This window comes from Crassostrea angulata, chromosome 3 (genome assembly GCF_025612915.1).
Source record: "Crassostrea angulata isolate pt1a10 chromosome 3, ASM2561291v2, whole genome shotgun sequence".
Classification (NCBI taxonomy): Eukaryota; Metazoa; Mollusca; class Bivalvia; order Ostreida; family Ostreidae; genus Magallana; species Magallana angulata.
In genome coordinates this window covers 46830756-46850436 of record NC_069113.1, presented here as the reverse complement: position 1 = coordinate 46850436, position 19681 = coordinate 46830756, and the positions used below count along the sequence as shown (strand labels likewise).

At 32.7% G+C, this 19681-nt stretch overlaps 1 protein-coding gene across 1 annotated transcript; it reads right to left on the bottom strand.

The window, feature by feature from the left end:
* Positions 1-16933, bottom strand: LOC128177190 (thioredoxin domain-containing protein 16-like). The gene is made up of 20 exons (XM_052843784.1): positions 16590-16933; positions 13515-13597; positions 11837-11991; positions 11232-11353; positions 11046-11136; positions 10254-10410; positions 9345-9508; positions 8973-9054; positions 8663-8861; positions 8227-8376; positions 7499-7727; positions 7018-7154; positions 6799-6883; positions 6439-6586; positions 5898-6058; positions 5482-5581; positions 4387-4486; positions 3497-3640; positions 2974-3050; positions 1-2530 (listed from the first exon to the last, which is right to left on the bottom strand). The coding sequence occupies exons 1-20, from the start codon at positions 16774-16776 to the stop codon at positions 2267-2269; spliced, it is 2835 nt and encodes a 944-aa protein (XP_052699744.1). The 5' UTR covers positions 16777-16933; the 3' UTR covers positions 1-2266.
* Positions 16934-19681: the final 2748 nt, after the last annotated feature.

Below are 19681 nucleotides of genomic sequence, written 5' to 3'. Positions count from 1 at the left end.
ACAGATATATATCTTTATTACTGATAAATAAATCCCCAAACAAAATCTGAAATAGTACCCAAAACTGCAAAAACAAATCTTATATATTAGGAAATAAAATAAAAAAAATACAATGTAAGTTCAAACAGGGAAAAACAAATAATTATGCAATGTTCTTTATCTTCCAACTCACTTCTGAATACAGTCATGGTTCGAGGACTCTTGATTGACGTCATCCAAATACATATGTCACTTTGAAACATCATAAAACTGTCAAACTATAAAGTTGGTAGTACATGTACATGTAGAACCGTACTTAAAGTAAAAAGTGTGCTGTTCTTTGTAAATATGACATTTTTGTATGTGGACATTCGCTTTGAATCACAGATTGTGTGGCTAAATGTGCTGCAATGAAACAAACAATATCATAATGATGGATAATCTTGACATTTTCTAGTTAAAAAAAAATGATGTTGCCCAAACTTTCACGCATGCACCTTAATTTCAAACAAAGACACACAACTCAATTCAATTCTAAATAATGATATCCCAAAGGTTTTTAGTATGCAATTACTAGTATTCCATTTTTAGACTGAAGTTCATGCATTGAAAAATCCACAATCATGATACCCTCATAAGCATGATGACAGCAACTTAACTATTTCAAACTTCAATTTTTTTTTCATCTGCAATGTCAGTCTTACAATGTATAGTTAAATAATGCACAGCTGTCTTGATGTAAATTTAAATCACAAAGATAAACATCAAAAGTAATGCACGTAAATAATGTAAAGTCTTAAAGTATAATAAAAGCTAACTTGATTTCCTATCCAAAGGAGAAAAAGAAATACAGAGTACAAAATCAACCTCCATGTGCACACAACTTCCAAAAGAAGTTTTTAGATGCACGAATGAAGCATTTTGTTCATTTCTTTATAACAAAAGAAAAATATGTTACAAATAACTCTCAAAATTTTACGCTTGATATATACAGTATCCAAACTTACAGTAGTCCAGTTAAGCAATGTGCGTACATCACTAAGCATTGGAAATGCCACTAACTGAATAGTATAAACACTACAACAAAGTACATACTGAATAAAAGACAACTACAAAAGGTTCATCTAGTTCAACTAGTGAAAAGAACTGACTAATGACTGACACTCAATGCACAGTTTTTATCACTAAAACATGTTGATGTATGGCACTTAAAAAAAAAATTACATTTTACATCTTACAAGAAAAAGATTTTACTGAAAGAATATAAATTCTAGTACGGGGTGGGTTTTTTTAAGGGAAGGGGATAAAGGGGTGGAAAAAACCGTGGACTCCCCCCCCCCCCCCCCCCCCATCAGCCCACAATGAATTACTGAAATTCTCAAATTCACAAACTTAAAGTTTAAGCTTAAAAAAAAGTGCACAGAAATTAACTAATATATAAACATTAAGAAATTATTACCTTGACTAACAAATGTTGAACTTATAGAAATTGAAATGCAAGTTGAAAAAAAAGATCAAGAGTACAAATTGAGCAACTCAAATGACTATGGTAACAAGCAAACATCCCCTGTATTGTACAACTGTTAATCTGTAATGTACTCATCTACATTAGAGCATAGTAAACCGTTGGCTAGTGCAGATGTTAGAAGTGGGAAGCTGTCTTTTTTAACTGTGTAATTGTGATTTATCTGTTATGTTTTTGGTCTTGGAGATTCAGTGTCCTTTTTGTTCACCTACCTATTTATTTTATTAAAAATAAGCAAAATATCTGTTAAAGCAAAATTCCTCTTGAAAGCAGGTAAAACTGCATTAAGACATAACAGATAAAAAAAAAAATACTAAAATGAACTGCACTTACGGTATTACCCTGTTTAATTATCTTTAATAAAATATTTATGTTTCATTTAAATACTTGTTGTTTAAGATGAACTTTGATGTTTTAAATGCAACATCAATAAATTATCCACATGTTCATTTACGATGTATGGAATGTTTGCGTGTAAATGTAATAAATTGAATGTACAATCATATATCTATAATAGGAAATGCACTAAGAAAAACAATTTTATAACTTGATCTTATTCTATAAAAGGTAACAGCTATGTGATAAAAAATACTTCCTTTCATTTGACTAAATCACTTCATATGAATGCCATCCAAAAGGGAAACATGATATTCGATATAAATAAAATATAAACAATAACAAAATGGTTAGATTTGGAATGGTGAGAGACATCAAACTAAACAACAATCAACAAATTACCAAGAACTAGATCACATGCACACATCACAAATCCTCATGGATGATTGGTTTCTTGAATGAGGGGGTGGATCCAGACTCTGCACCACTGCCCTGTGTACCTGGGGTGTTTGGGTCCTCTGTACCACTGGCGTCTGTACCCGGGGTGATTGGGCCCTCTGGCTCCTCCCCTGTTGGTATAGTGACTGTCTGCGATTGGTCATCAGAGATCTTCTTGTGTGGAGGTTTGTGTCGTTCCTTGGCGTGATGATAGAGTCGGGACTGCTGCAAATCTATCAGCTCCTTTCTTACCTGGTGTGGGGAAAACAAAATTGTCAAGTGCATGTACACACATTTAGTGGAGTGCCAAGGAATAAAATCTGGATTCATTTTTTAAAAATATAAGTATTATCTGATAATTTCAAAATAAGTTTGTTTTCTCTTAAATTTTTTGTCATTTGTTATCTGATTTGATGAAAATCTGTTCGCCTTCATGTGTAAAAGATGCTGTAACACTAAATTTGTGTGTTTTTTACTATTCCATTCAATGTGCGGTAAATAAATATAAAAAGAAATAAAGCCTTTCAATATCAAAAGTATATCCATTCATTATGCATCTTATTATATGCATCGAAAAAATCTTTGAGTTATGAAAAAATCAGTTTTATGCTTCACAAAGGGCTAACAGATCCCTATATTTTGGTGCATTTCAATTTGACAATCATCCCATCCTAACTACATGTGTATCTACAAACCTCGGAATCGTCCACTACCTCGGGCCTCCCTGGGCCTTCCTCTTGATGTTGAACTTCATTACCCTCACTGTCAAAGCCTTAAAATACAAGCAAATCAAATATTATGAAACCCTAACCTCACTTGTAGTGATTCTACATAAAAGTAAATGAGACAAATGTACCTGAACAATTAGCTAATATTCATCATTTAGTCCCCTTGGGTTTGTTTTGATTTATATTGGTTAGTTATATTATTATTGGTGCAATTCAGTGGGGGGAACGTATACAAGAATGTTTGTTGAGCCTGCATGGATAATATCCCCCCATGACAACATAAAATTGGAATTACAATATTGTCAATTTTTGATTAAATAAGATATTTTATCCTCAATAAAAATTATCTATTTATCTATGGCATTTAGAACCAAAAATTTTGAAGGAGTAGTAAATCTTATCACAAAATGATTCATATGAAAAATTGATGCTTTAGTGCTCCATACAATATGCTTTTAGTTTGTAAACAATTCCATGACATCAGTGTTACCTATTCCGTGGATATTAGCAACCTCCACTTCTGGATCCCGGTTGTTTGGAACTCTCCTGTGCTTCATTGACTCATCTTCTTTGATAAACTCCAGGAAATGGTATCCCTGGAGTCTGGGTTTGTATTTCCCATCCTTTAACAAGACTATGAAACAAAAAAGTACAAAATAAGAGTTAAAAATTCAAACAATCATGCAATCTTTTCCTACACCAGTAATAAGGCAAATAAATATCATATGTATTTATTCTATATTATATTATGTGAACTACCGGAATTATTTTAACGGGGATAAGAAGTTTTCTTAAAATCTATGTTTGTTTACTTTAGGTAATAGATCTATTTCAGCAGATGGAACATTGTTCATGGGAGGTTTTTCTCCTTTTGTCTGCATAAAAGTACATTATTAAGGTACCTCACTACACCTAGATTCATACTTTTAAGACAATAAAACAAGATGCAATTTAGATATTTTGTTAAATTGTATCAATTGATTTGGTTGAATGTCATCATAGCCCAGAGGTTAAAGTATCAGGCCTCTGAACTGCAGATCAAGAGTTCAAATCTGCCTGGGGCATTTGTTCACATTTACAGAATCAAATTTTTTAATATATTGTTTATCCAAAATTGCAAATTTTTCTGTCTTTTTGACTTATATACCTCTTATCCATCATGCTATCTATCATAATCAAGTAATTTTCTGCTGATTTGAGAAACTATTTCAAGGTGTAGTGAGCCACCCTAAGATTTTTTAAATGAAAAAAGAGGTAAAACCATGTTTCTCATGCTATTTTTTTCCTAGAAGCTAAAATATTTGTACATCTAACACAAAATTCAATCTTAAATTCTATGGGATCTTTAACCGTAGTCATTGATCCCACACAGCGACTTACACTGGGGTTGGTTTTCCACTTTCTGTGACTGGATACCTCTGAGCCAGGCTTCAATTTGCTCCTTAGAAAAGGACTTGTCCATATAGTTGTATACCTTACCCTGTAAAAAAAATTATAAATTTATATCAATCCAAGACAGAGATTTATGCATAAACTGGAAGATAATTTCAGAAAACTTCCTTTACATACGCGTTAAACATATGACAAACTGTTACTCTGTCACACAATGAACTGTTTACCAGTCGCTTTACAAACTTTCTTATTCAGTCAAAATGATATACATGTAAAGGCTATGGTGATAAAATGATTACTTTAATATTACTAGGGGGATAATCAACAATTGCCACTGGGAGAAGGAGAACCCCATAGCTGTCAGTTTAAGAATTCTACTTTGCACAAATCTTCTACATCACATCTTTTGCAAAAACACGTTTTTCATGATATATCATTATATCAGTAATAAATATGTTTACCTTTGCAAAAATAATAAATGGAAAGCAAATAATTGGAACATTTCGAAGTCCAAGGGGCATAACTCTGTCAATAATTGCCCGATCATACCCCAAAACCAAGCTTGACCAGATATTCTTATGATAAATATGCATACAAAATTTCATTTTAGTACATGCAACCTCTGCAAATAAATATAAACAATCTACAATGTAAAACTGCAAATAAATTAAGTGTTTCTAAGTCCAAGGAGCACCACTCAGTCAAAAATTGAACCCAAAACTGAACTTGACCAGATATTTTTATGATAAATCTGTATACCAAATTTCATTTCAGTACGTGCAACCTCTGCAAAGAAAATGAACAAAAACTGAAAAATGATTGTAATTTTTTAAGTCCAAGGGGCATAACTCTGTCAAAAATTGCTCAATTCTATCCAAAACAAAACCTGACCTAAATATTCTTATTAAAAATTTGTATACTACATTTCATTTTAGTGTGTGCAGCCTCTACGAAGGAACTGTTGGTGGAGTGACTGACCGACAAACAGACAGCTGCAAAGCAATAAGCCCCTTCCTTCTTCAAAGGGGCCCGGCATAAAAATTTACTTTTAAGTGTCAATTATATGGAAGCCAAGAGTCGTACCTCTGAAAGATGTGCATAGGACAGGGCTGGTAGAGAGGAGGAGGTGCTGTTGTGGTAGGTCTGCAGAATCTGTCGACCAAAGCTGTTACCATCACCCGACCTGTAACAAGAAATCTTCTCAATATATCTACAAGTCCATCTTTACAACAAGAGATCAGATCATCAATGACTTCACCATCAATATCAGTACTCAGTCTTTTAGGAGTAAAATCTGGTTTACCAAGGATTGTTGGTGAACTCTAAAAATATTATCTCTAGACACAAAGTAACAAAAAATATGTAGTGACATAAAACTTTCAGACTGTATCACAACTGTGGTTTTTTCTTTCAGAGTAGGAAAAAGTTACTTTCCTTCAAATAAAATAGAATACTCGGCCAAATGTTTACAGTACTTTCTTTACAGCTGGAGTACTCACTGTAGAGAGCAGAAGATGAGGTCGGGGAAGCTGCCACTCCTGACCAGGGTCTGTACCGGCTCCAACATCTCCCTGGACGGCTCCGTGTCATCTACAAAGCTGATCACAAATGGTTGCTTCTGCTTGTACAGTCGCGGGAAGAGGGAGGGAGTCAGTTCTGCCTGGTAAAGAAAGACCAGTCAAAAAGAACAGTCATTAAGAACTAGTCAATGAGGACAAGATAGTAAAGACATATCCATAAAAAAATACTCAATAAGAACTAGTCATTAGGAATGTCAATAGAGAATTTATGAATTAAAATTAATCAATTACAGTTAGTAAACAAGAAGAAGTCAATAAAAGCTAGTCAATATATTTGAGCATTTTGAATTCTATGAAGACATTACTTAATTATCAAATTTCAATGGTATTTTGGCAATTAGATTTTTAAATTGTGAAATATTTTTACAAATAAGACTGCATTCATAAACTTAAGGAAAATTCAGCATAATAAATGAAAGTTGATAGATATACCGGTAAAACAATTTATCAATGTACTTACAAGTGATGGAGTGAGGGATTGTTCTATGAACTTGGACAATTCCTCTGCTGAGGACACATCACCACTGTAAGCCACATATGGTTGTACAATGTCCTTCTTCTTCAGGACAACAATACATGGCAGACCACTGCACCCATATATCTGTACACTGTAAAAAAGGTTTAGAATCTATGTGTACTAATTCAAACAAGATTTAATCTTTCATTTCTGCATTTTAAAAAAGTGTATCGTACATTGTACATTAACTAAGTGAAAAAAAAACAACAAAAACATGGACACAAAGAAATCAATCATCTTAATAAAGAATCACTTCTCCTATTTCACAGCATGATAAATTGAGAAAATGCTGAAATGACTTACAAATCTTTTCCATTTCCATTAGTGTTGATTCCAAAGGTGAACTGATCTCCAAGTCTCTTTGCTACGCCCTGATATGTATTCACACCTTGCAAAATGAAAAGATAGAAATATATGTGAATTGAAACAATTTTATAATGGCTCTTGTATTCATAGAATTAAAAATGATACATACAGTATGAGTTACATATGTAAGATTTGTCTAAAAAAAACCTTTCTCACCTTTACTTTGAGCATCAGCAAAGAGACCCACCACAAAAACACTCCCTGAAATGTTAGATCCATCTGGAAGGATCCCATTTAGGAACTTCTCAATGTCATTTTTCTCCAATAGAGACACTGGTTTATCTTGCTTCAATCTAAAAAAAAAAACAAAACAGCATTCCAACAATATTTGAACTTCTAATGCTGCATGAACTTGCATCCATTATTTCTAATGGAAAAAAAATACAGTAAAACATGATGAGATCAAAGTACCAGGGACAACTGAGTTTTGATTCATGATTCATTTGAAACACAGTTTAATTGCCATCCAACAAGTAAATACATGTAATGATCAAGATTAAGGTTTTGATACTGATTTTGTTGTAAGCATGAACTCTTTAAAGGTTGTTTCCTATAGCCAATCAATTCAAATGACCTGAGAACTTCATGATTTTTAAGATTGGTTAGGTAATATGACATAAAGCAGTAATCCACGTACAACTTGTATGCAGTGATGACATCCTCGATACTCATCATCCCGCCATAGTCCTTCAGGTACTTTCCTTGGTGGAAGATCTTGAGAGTTGGATACTGAGTTATTTTTTCCTTTGCACACACATCCGTCCAGTCATAACAATTCACATAGGTAAAAGGTCGGTCTGTCTCGTTCTCAAATTTCCTGGCAGCTTCTCCGTAAGCTCGAAGAAAAGCCAAGCTTCTGTGGTCAACTAGCAAAATTTATAATACTTTGATAACAATACTTACAAAAGTAACAACACAAAATAAATGCTGCTTTTGTTATCAGTTTAAAAGACTACATGTATATTGCATAATTCCTGATTAAACACGAATTTATATCTGCATAAAATTGCGACAAGCACCACTCGCAGATTTTAAAACCTCACTATTATTTTCTGAGAGTTGGGAACTATAAGAAATATGGATAAATGTTCCATGTTTCAGATTTTATATTCTTGCGATTTGATACAAAACAGCGGGATCGTGTAATTAAGTACTCCCATGATATAAGGAATTAACAGTATATAGTTAAGATAAATTTAAACTTTTAATAAAATTTGTATATTTTCCAATATCTTTATACAGAGCTCTCCTATTAAAGGAGATTATTATAGTCTAAAAATGGCTACAACCATCCTGCTCTCTTATGACAATGAATGTGACCTGTGAGCTCCAACTCAAATCTATTATATGACTTAATTTGCTTACATGGCAGATAGAAGAGAGTGAACACAATATTCCTCTCTTTAATGATGGAGGTGAAAGTTTCATCAGTCAGTGCTTGGGCCAGCTCTATGTCCAGTTTGATTCTCCTTGCTCTTTGTACAGCCTCTGCTACATGATCATCCTCTGTCTCCACTACACAATAAAGCACACAAATCTCAAATTACTGTAAACCTACTTTTATTTGTGTGCAAGAAATTTTGACGAGGTTTGATAGAGCCTTGTCGTGCAAATATTTCTTACTGCAAACAAGTTCTCAAATATCTATGGGATATTATTTTTGATATAATCTACAATTTGAAATAAAAATAAGCAATTGCGAATAATTTTATCTCTGGTAAATCGCTAAAAAAAGTTATCACGAATTAAAGTTTGTTTACAGTAAATGCAGGATACATCAAGGGTATTTTAACCCACTCACCTTCTTCTCTGTATCTGTCTTTCTCTTCTCCATCATCAGGGAACACTTTATCATCGTCTCTTCCTATATCCATGACATCGCTCGGACTTTCCATGTGACCATCCTTGGGTTTCATGTTGTACTCATGTAGCTTATTTACAAAGAACTCAAAGGCAGAATCAATGGACCAAGCCTCCTCTGTCATTAGATCTGGTTTACCCTGAAGATGGAAATCATACAAAGGTTTCAATCAATTCTTCCCTCTCTCTAGCTGTTCTCAAATTATACTGCCTATTAAAAAAAATTGTCAAAGTGACATAAATTTGATTACCTTTGTTTCAAACTGCACAGCAATAGCTGGTGTATTAGGAGGGAAACTGTCTAGTCCTATCATCTCTGGCAGAGTTTGTTCTCTAAAGCAAAATTAAGTTTTTGTTCAGGCAAATGTTCTTAGCTGCACTTACACCAAATCAGTGATACAAGCCCGGTTCAAAATCAATTAATTCAAAAATACATGTGCTTTAAATCACAAAACAACAAATAAAAAAGTTTTTATCTACAAAATTCACTTTTGGGACTATATAGGAAACATAGCTATGATATGACACTGAAATTCTCATAGCAGAAAAACACAAACCATTTGCTAATTAGAAAATTTCACATTTCTAGTCACTACAAGATAAAAGTACAATATGTATCTCACACATTAATGGTGAGAAAAGCAGCTTTCCCATGGAACTGGTTCCCGGCGACTCTAAGAATATCCTGAACCATGTGTTTAGTGGTGTCTCTGTAGAACAGGTACACCAAATGGAGGCCAAGGTCAGGGGTGTAAGGGTGAGAGGTACCATTGCCAGGGATGTCAAACTAAGGGAGGAAAATTAACACATGAATTCATAATACCAGTAAGAGCTCTTTGTTAAAATGGCGCACAAATTTGTAACTGATGCTTTGTAAGTGTTGGTTCTGTAGTCAGAGTCATGGAATTAATATCACTGTTTTAATCAAAAGTGCCTGGTTTCTGTAAACAAATTCACCCTATAGTACATGTGTATAATATTTTGGGGGTAAACTTTATCAGAGAAACAAGTGCCTGTGGGTTGGAATGTAAATATTGCATAACCTTCTCATCACAAGTTTAGGAACATAGACATGGTAAAGTGTACTTTAGAATTTAATTTCAAGATGTTCAATATCTTTTAAAATACCACAACAATTTAAAATTTATGGCAAAAAGTTATAGAATTTGATATGAAATGAATTCCATTTTCCTAAATACTAGTAATCTAATAGATTTAAGATGTGGCAAGATTTATCTAATAACAAGCCTATAACTGGTCATAAAATGCATACAGACACTAAAGACGACCAAATGATGTCATCATCTATGCCAAGCTAGCATCTTGTGTTTATGTTTGATAAGATAATCGCAGTGAAAAATAATCTCAGTGAAAAATAAACTCAGTGAATCCACTAAGATTGATCTCCCTTGAGAACTCAATGGTTTATTACATATAGCTAACTTTAAAACTAAAGTAGGGTCAAAGCAAACCACCAAAAAAGAAAAGGGCCGAAAAATTTCCATAAAACATTACAGAATGGCTGCACATACATTTGATGGTAAATCAAGTTTCCTCATGAAGTTGGCCAAGGAGGACAGATCCATCCTATCATCGTACACATTGATGAAGCAATCTTCCTGTGGACTGGGGACCTGGCTACACATCATGATCCATATTCTGGCCTCATCTGTAGCTGAAGGGGGATTTCTGCGACATAACATGAACAGGTAATAAAGGTATACAAGTTGATGATGGTGGCCAGCTTATGATCTGTTTTCTCAAGGAGTTTACCATAGCTAGCTTAACAAAAATATAAAATTAACTGTTTAAACACACTATAAAATATTTCACTTGTTTTAGAAAGGCTTGTCATCTATCAAATAAGATATATCAACTTAATATGGTCAAATCACATGTAAAAAGTTTTAAAGCATTGTAAATATGTTTTATCAAAGTTGATACTTTGAAAGAATATCAATTTTTCTATCGTTGGAAGTAAGGGGATTTCTCTGTTACTTATTCTTGCTATTGAAACAGAAAGAAATTCAATTAGTTTGGACAGTTTTATGAAATAAACTTGTAGTTTTTAACTCTTGTATACTGGTATATCCACAGTTGAAGATTTTGACAGTTAAGTCAGCTTTCAAATCCCCATGAAATCTTATCAGTATGAATGTGCAATATATTTTTGATTGCATTACACACATTTTGAAATTAAACATTGTTTGAACTAACAAAAATGTACACAGTACAGCAACTGTCTACATTAAATCATGTTCATTAAGTTTTTGTGTTAGTCTTCAACAGCTGAGCTTTAAGATGGGACCAATACCGGTACTTACACTAGTCCGCCTACTGCATTCTGCGATGTGCTGATGGCAAACTGGAATTTGTGATGGAATGCATAGGCCACCTCCATAAAGATCCGGTGTTCTACAACAAAGAACTTACAAATGTAAGGGTATTATTTATATTAACAATACTAATTAAGTCTCCACATCTGAATCAACTTTTGTTATCAACATTACCATAAGTTCCAATAGCCTTTTGGAAAGAGAAGATAATGTCAGTGGTCCCTTTGTGCTTGTTTATAAAACTTTCAATCTCCTTTTCACTCTGGAGTATTGGAACTTCTCTGAGAAGCACAAGTCTGTAAATAAATATGTACTGTAAATTCCCATTTAAATGCGAGGAATTAATATCTGCATGAAATTGCGAGAAGCATGTACATCTCCTGGATTTTAATATCTCACCTATAATTTTGGGATAGATGAAACTAAATGAAACTGATAAAAATTTGGCATTTGCAATTTCATGTTCTCTCGATAATAAAAAATCTTCATTTGTATTCTAAATTTTGCATCGCAAAATAAAAAAAAGGATGTTCATTTTCGAAAATGATTTAGTTTTTAATTATCATAACAGGATATGACTTATATATTTAGAATTAACATTTATCATTTTCTTTTAAGCTATAAATATACTGTATCTGAATTATGCACAATGCAATTTACAACTTCAACAGCTAGCTATGACAGATAATCATGCATCAAACTTAACAATGTAATATGATACTGCTTCTCTGGATATTAAGAAAATGAATGCCAATAACTCACATAGTGACATAACTTACTGAAGAATATTTGACATCATGGAATTAACATCAAACATGGTTTCAATCTCCAAGGCCAGCAAATCATTTCCATGGCTATAAGTGAATACAGAGGATGGGGTGTCGAGTTGTGAGCATCGATCAATATCAAGATTGTCGGCATCTCTGCAATCCACCTATCAAAAGTAAACAAAAATACCCTTAAACCCACAACACACAAACAAATCAAAGCGGGCCAATGACAGTGACACTCTCTGAATCTGTGCATGGTTTAAGGGCACTCCACATCTTTTGAAAATTAAGTTATACATACATGTCTACATTTCTAAATTCCTTGGAGATATGGATTTCTAGCGTTCAATTGAAAATTACAGAAAAGAAATAAACTTGGGTGGGTGGGGGAATCAACTTTTTAAAAATTTGTTGCTTTCCTAAAAACAAAAGTCCCAGGCCTGCAGTATTAAAAATATGTCCTATGGGTAAGAAGACCTTACAGCTACACCCATTGTGCTACAGAGATAGACACCCAAGTTTGACGATATAAATAGTTCCACAATGGGCTGAAATCCCCATGTTGTGACAAAATTGTCAATCAGTAAAAAGTTAAAGTCACAGGGTGTTGAGGACCCTTAATGTACCAGTAAATCTTCCTATCTGAGCTAGATACAAATGAGTCAAAAAATCAAAAAGTTTTTTTCTTTTTTAACATTTTTTTCAATCTTTCAAAATATTATGACACAAGTAGTTCTTAAGGGCAGCTATCAAGAGTTGTCAAAAATTAAAATCATTCATATCAAATGAATATAGATCAATTTCAATGTCAAGTATAAAGCTAACAATCTATAATGCTGAAATGTTTGCACAATATTTTCAGAAGTAATAAAAGAAATACATGTTACAGATGATTATGTCCTATTCTGATCTTTACACTACAGCTGATTAGAATTGTTAAATAAAATTCTGATCCCTTTAAGGTAAACTATATAATTTCATTATAATACATGTACAGTAGTATAAAAACAATCCAACCCGAATATCAACACCTGACGGTACATGTCAGCAACAAATTACATTCATAGTTCTATAAATTACATTTTAATTTCTTCAAAGTATTTTATTACATTTGATTAATTCAACTTCAAAGATGTAAATCGGTAAAGATTGATTGCTCAAGTGAAAGATAAATTTGTATCCACTAATCATGAATGTGTATGTCATGAATGGGTCATTTAAACGTCCCTTCAAAACCTGTCACAATAACCTATACATTTATTAACCAGGAAGATCTTAGGCAGAAAATAATTTGATTTTTTTAACAGAAGTTCCTCATTACTAAATATAAAACATGTTTCAAGGAAATACATCATACATGTAATACATGTAATTTAAAAAATTAATACAATTTCAAATAACAAACATTGCCTGAATAAAGTCAACTGGAACTCTCAATAACATACAATGGCTCATAAATGCCTGTCTTTGGTTAAATTTGCATGCAGTGCCAATTTTTCTAAATACAATAAAACTTCCTGGCTTGAAGTTATTCATTTAATAGAAGTATAAATTCTTCTAGACATATCAGGATTTAAGCATAGTCATAAATTGCATTACCATAATCATAAGACAACCTAATAAATGATTTACCACATCCTGAATCTTCTAGCATATTAAATCTGTTGAACCAGACACACAAACTTACCACTCCCAGCTTCAAGTTGTACAATCCTAGGTACTCGGCTGATTTATCATACTCAGCATAAAATCCTCGGTGTCGCGGGTTATCTAAAAAAATTGCAGAGTGATACATGTACTTTATTATTAAGGTCATTAAATGGGTTACATTGGTCTGGCAAAGATGCTAAAGGCTTCACAGTTTTACATGGTCTTACCGATAATATTTAAGTTTATATTATTTAAATTACTTATACACAATATTAAAAATCATTCCATTTTCAAGTAGAAACTCTATCCTTGACATTTTCTGCCTCTCTCCTGCTCTTGAAGATGAAATGTTAAAAGTGAAAAGGCTAAATAATTTGACATTGCCTTTAACTGTTTATGCAAATACTACACATACACTTTAGATTTTATTTTACTTTTTATACTGGGCTTAATAATGACTTTGTTGACAAAATCTGCACCCCCTTCACTCAGAAAATGTAGCCAAACATATATACTCCCAAACCTTGAATAAACTATGATTGTTTAGTAAAACATTACTACCTATACAATGTCCAAGGTTAATTACCATTTTTGTCAATATTTGGTGATTTAAAATAAAAATTAAAAAAAATATATTTGAAATTAATCATCAGATATTTGACAAAAATATTTATTGACATGTCATCTCCTTTTATCCAGGGAAATTTTCACAGATTTCTTTGACTTGTATCTTCACATGATCTTTTTTCTCTTCGGCAGTTCTTGGAACACCTTCCACAATTTTTTCGAAGTTATCATTTAGCCGTACTTTCATATTGTTTCTGACAAAGAACCTCTCTTGGCAAATTTTTTATTTTTAGCTGCGTCTTCATCTATTTGACATGATACAGGGGTGTTTCAAAGAAAAATTTTAAAAAATTTTTCATTCTTTTGAATGAATACTGTTGGAGATATTAACGAATATGAATAGTGTAGGAAAATGTACTCCTTAAAACCATAAACATCTGAGACAGAGTATAATGTACAATGTAGTATAATGTAGTATAATGTTCTTGAAATCCAAATTACATGTACATCTAAATTGTCTTAGGTTTTCTATTATTTTGATGTGGCAGTTCATTCTGCTCCAATTCTTGTATTTGATTTTGTACATGTAAAAGTAAATTGCATAATATAATATGTCTATTTAGCCAATGATTTTTGCAAGTTCACCATATGTCAAACTCAACCTGTTATAATGCAAGCAAACAGAAAAGAGTAATAAATTGCCAGGTAAATGACATATACTGTTTCACTGAGAGACATCTAGTACTGCACAAGTATGGTATGCCATACAAGCTGTTACAAAATTTGATATCAATTTACAAACTTATCAATTGTGACAAAAATTGGACAAATTCAATTCAATTCTTCTTTCCCATCCATATATTTTCATTGTATCTATGAGGGTTAATTGTTCAAAAATTATTGAGACATTTACTCTTACTCCCTTGAGAAAAAAGATTAATCATTGAAATTTCACCAGAAAATTAACCAGGATGTTTTTTATTAATGTACAAACTATGAAGTTAATGACATCATTTGTTCATTCCTGGTAAGCTAACAAAGTTGCCTACTGGTACTTCCCATGACCCGGTGCAACCACAAAAATCAAGTTATTTCTGTTCAAAGTCAACTTACTGTGAAACTTCTCTTACTTTCATTCTGTACATATCTTAGAAGTTACCGGTAGAACTGTTAAAATCACTTTGTGTGAAAAAATACTTGATATGTAGTCTCTTTGTTTTAATTCTAGTTAAACAAAAAGTTAATAAACCCCTATTAACTGAAGCTTTTGACCTTTTTACATTGTAAATATGTAGCTTTTATTTATGCAATTTCCTGGCCAAAAAAGGTCTTCTTCTGAGATTATCACCAATTTTATGTATATTCGTTGCACCACCTTGACGTCAAATTTCAACAAACAGTCTCAGTCAGATTTCAATTGCTGGGTATATATTATATAGTACTCTCTTCGTACATGTATTTCAACTCAAACACTAGTAAACTTACACAATAAATAGATAAATGAACTTGCCTAATTTGATTTCTCTATTAAGAATTGTAGGTCTAACAACACGTAAAATGAAGATGTTTAAGTTTTTTTTTTTTACTCCAAATTTGTGCCTGCCCAAGGTAACCCAACCACCGACTTCTTTATGTACTGTCTTCAACAAACTGTTAAATGATTTGTATTATTACTTTGCTTAATTATTCGTTTAGGTTTCTTCAATGATTTTGCCAATTTTCATTAAGATTCGCCACTTAGAAAGAGAGAAATTTGTGTTGTCTCAATAATTTCCTAACAACCCTCGTATATCATGCTCATTCCTCCTTTCTTTCTACATATGATGTTGTGACCAACACCAAGCTGGAACTGACAGGTTAACTTCTGCCATGGGAAAGAGCCTGGGGTGATCTTCTAAGGCGAAGATCATTTAGAGAAGGGGGGGGGGATGTGACAGTCAGACCGATTTGAATACCAGTGCCAGATAGCTCAGTTAATAGCAACCAACTAGAAATTCAGGGGGCCCAGGTTTAACCCCCGGACTGCTTTGTCATTATTTCTCCCATCATGTTACATTAATAATCAATAATGTAATTAGATGGTTTATGAAAGAATTACTGTTAACCTGCTGTATAAAAGACTCAAATAAGTAAGTTGAAGCAAAGGTATGATCAAATTGGATTTTGCCTTCTATTCTTATAACTAATTGGATCTAAATGCCAATTCATTTCTTCTTTACTAATCAAGGGTGACAATATTCACTCAACTCTGAAAAGCTGTTAGACTAAGTGCTATACCATGAGGATCCAGTCTTAACTCTCAAAGATAGCATCATTCAAATACATGTAGGCCTATTGGAAATGTAAGTCTACCATATTTTATGCACCAGCATGGCTGGGCCATTTCATGTACACTGACAGTACTAGTATTAATTGATTCTAGAACTCCACATGTTCAGATTATTTATCAATATTTATTCATTTTCTGGACGTCAATAAACAGATCACGTTAAACAAAACGCAATGAACAGTCAATATACACCTGCCCTTCAGGTGTGTAACTTACCTTTCAGAAAATAGTACAGCACGCTTATGGTGTTACTTTTCTTGAAATCTGGAAGTTCCTCCTTCTTGATTAATTTGGCGTGTTTAAACTGATTCACAGTGAATTCAATGGCATCACATCCAGTGGACAGCAGCACAAATAAGATTAGTGCTGTCAATATATTCACCGGCGTCCCCATTGTGTACATCGCACCGATATCAAATTATTGTCTTTTATATCATAACCAGAAACCCCAAAACAACGTTGATAGTCAGTATACGACCAACTCAGACAGGCCACGATTTGGTTTTACCGTATTTTTCTTTTCGTCTGTTGAAAAGTGTGGTTGACTGGTTCATGAAAGATTGAGCAGAGAACTAGGTTAAATACGTGACGTCAGTACTTTCGATTTATGCACACAGCCCCTCCCCCTTTTCCGAAGTTAACCGATCATACGATTTCATTATGTTTGGAACAAACAACACGAAAAGTAATGTTATGTCATGCATAAAGAAGCAGTTTATTTTCTTTTTATTGCACAAAAATAGATATTTAACTAGACACGATCTCGTTGCGAGCAACGAGGAGGTCTTCCGTTCGATTTTTAGAATGAAATATGACATCATCGACTTTGATTTTCGACAACAAAACATGTTTTGGAAAAAGGAGTGGAGAACTTATGCTTTATTGTATTGCTTTTTATAAGTTCTCTTGCTTTTTTAAATACTTGCGTTTCTTTCAATTAAGATAGCAAAGACCAAACTTGTTTACCTCTGGTCCCTAAAAACCCTGATTGGGTAACGCAAGAGGAAATCATTATATTGTTAGGATATATAAACGTATTATACCTAATCTAACTTTAATAACCTTTCACAAAATGGCTCTCATTAAAGGGCTATAGATAAAAGATTTTAGAGCTCTTTGATACACTAATTTAAGGGGCAGGTCCCTTTTTCTTGGATTCAAATGAAGGACATTTAATTCTGAACACATTTTTTTCAACAAGTGTTTAGAACTTCGTTTCCGTTCTGGAGATATATGAGAAAGAAGGTTTTAGGGGCCGATCCCCTATCTCCCTATAGGGGCCGTTTAACGAAATTTTGAAGGTTGCATTTTATTGAGAACATCATTTTGAACAACTTTTCTTCTGTATTGCATTACAAAATATATTTCCTTTCTGAGATATGGGTGATCAAAATTTTGGGGTTTTGGCCACTAAAAACCCTTAATTACGTAACACATGATAAAATCATTACATTGCTTGAATACATAACTATAAGATAAACACATTTGCTTCTATAACATTTGATTTGATTTGATTTGATTTGAACATATTTTATTGTGTAAGTAACACAAAAGGATCGGAAACAAGTTCTTGCAACTTACAAGTTCCTCTCCTAATGATAATACATACAATATATACAATTGTCATAGTACATATAATATTACATGTTACTTATAGTTATTGACTTTATAATAATTAAATTCATAGACATACATTTACAAAGTAATTGCAAATATATAGTAGATAACGTTAATGTACAGTATAGAAAGCAAAAGCAAAAAGGAATTTAATTATTAAATCTTCCAGACTCATTAATAAACTTTTGAACTGCTGAAAAAATAAAGCAGTTTGTATTGTAAGACAAATTGTCACTACCCCAAAGAAGCAAATGTGAGTTAATTAAAATTGTTTCATCAAGCCTATTAAAAAGTAATTCAAAAAGATTGTTTCTTGCATTTACATAATTCTTGCATACAAAGAAAAAGTGATAAACATCCTCCTTTTGACCACAAATACAATTGGGTGATTCAATAATGTTTCTTCTATACAGATCATAATTCAAAATACAGTTGTGTCTCAACTTGGTATGTAAAATATTAATAGTGCGTTTACCAAATGAAAAATATTTTGGAGGTTGAGGAATACTTTCAGTAATGTTTTTCTTGAATATGTTGAGAGACGTTGCTTCCCTAACTTCTAATTTGAGAGAATTCCATTTCCGAATGGTGTCAGGTACAAAAGATTTTTTGTAAAGTTCTAATCTGCTGATTGGAACACTATAATTTTCGCTATTTCTTGTGTGATATATTGAGACATTTTTTGTTACGGGAGGAATAATATTGCTCAAGTACTCAGGTACTTGATTTGTATGAATTTTAAACATGGTTATTAATTTAGCCTTATTTCGTCGACTGACCAGAGATTCCCAGCCAGTTTCTGTGTAGAGAGAATCTGTAGATGCTAAAATGGGTAAACCAGTAACAATCCTTGCAGCACTTAATTGAACTTTTTCTAATCTCTCCATGTCAAACATATTGCAACCGTCCCATACTACAGAAGCATATTCAAGAACTGGTCTAATAAACGTGATATACATTTTTGATAAATTAGTTCTACCTAGAGTAAACTTAAGTTTTTTCAAAAGTCCTAATTTTTTGTATGCACTGTTTACTATATTATTAATATATTGAGACCAACTTAAATCATTAGAAAAAAGTAAACCAAGATGTCTGTGGGTTGAAACATAGTCCAGTTGACACCCTTGAAAAAATAACTTAGGAAATTCTTCTACATGTTTCTTAGTGAAAAAAACAGCTTTTGTTTTAGACGGATTAAATTTCAATAACCACTTGTCAGACCAATCGCTGAGAATTTTCAGATCATGGTTCAATACAATTTCAATGTTTTTAGTATATAAATCACAATGCTGTAATGAATTATCATCAGCATAAAGTCTACAAAATGATAACATATTCGTTGCTACATCATTAATGTAAATAAGAAATAAAAGTGGTCCTAATACTGACCCTTGTGGAACACCAGCATTGATACATAACGTTGATGATAACTTGTTTTTGTACATTACCCTTTGTGTTCTATCACTTAAGTAACTTTTAAACCATTGTAAAAGATGCCCACTTATACCATAAGTTTGAAGTTTAAAAATTAGGGCTTCGTGCCACACCCTGTCAAAAGCTTTAGACAAATCACAAAAAATCATACAACACATTTTCCCATCTTCTATACTTTTGACAATGCTATGATATGTTTCTAATAGTTGGAATACCGTGGAATGGCCAGGCAAAAAACCTGCCTGGTATTTATAGAA

Coding starts and splice junctions, on each gene's coding strand:
- LOC128177190 (XM_052843784.1), bottom strand. CDS start 16,776: ATGTACACAATGGGGACGCCGGTGAATATATTGACAGCACTAATCTTA. Junction 9,509..10,253: donor AACTTGATTTACCATCAAAT/GTATGTGCAGCC, acceptor TTCCTCCCTTAG/TTTGACATCCCTGGCAATGG. Junction 6,884..7,017: donor TGCTGATGCTCAAAGTAAAG/GTGAGAAAGGTT, acceptor TCATTTTGCAAG/GTGTGAATACATATCAGGGC.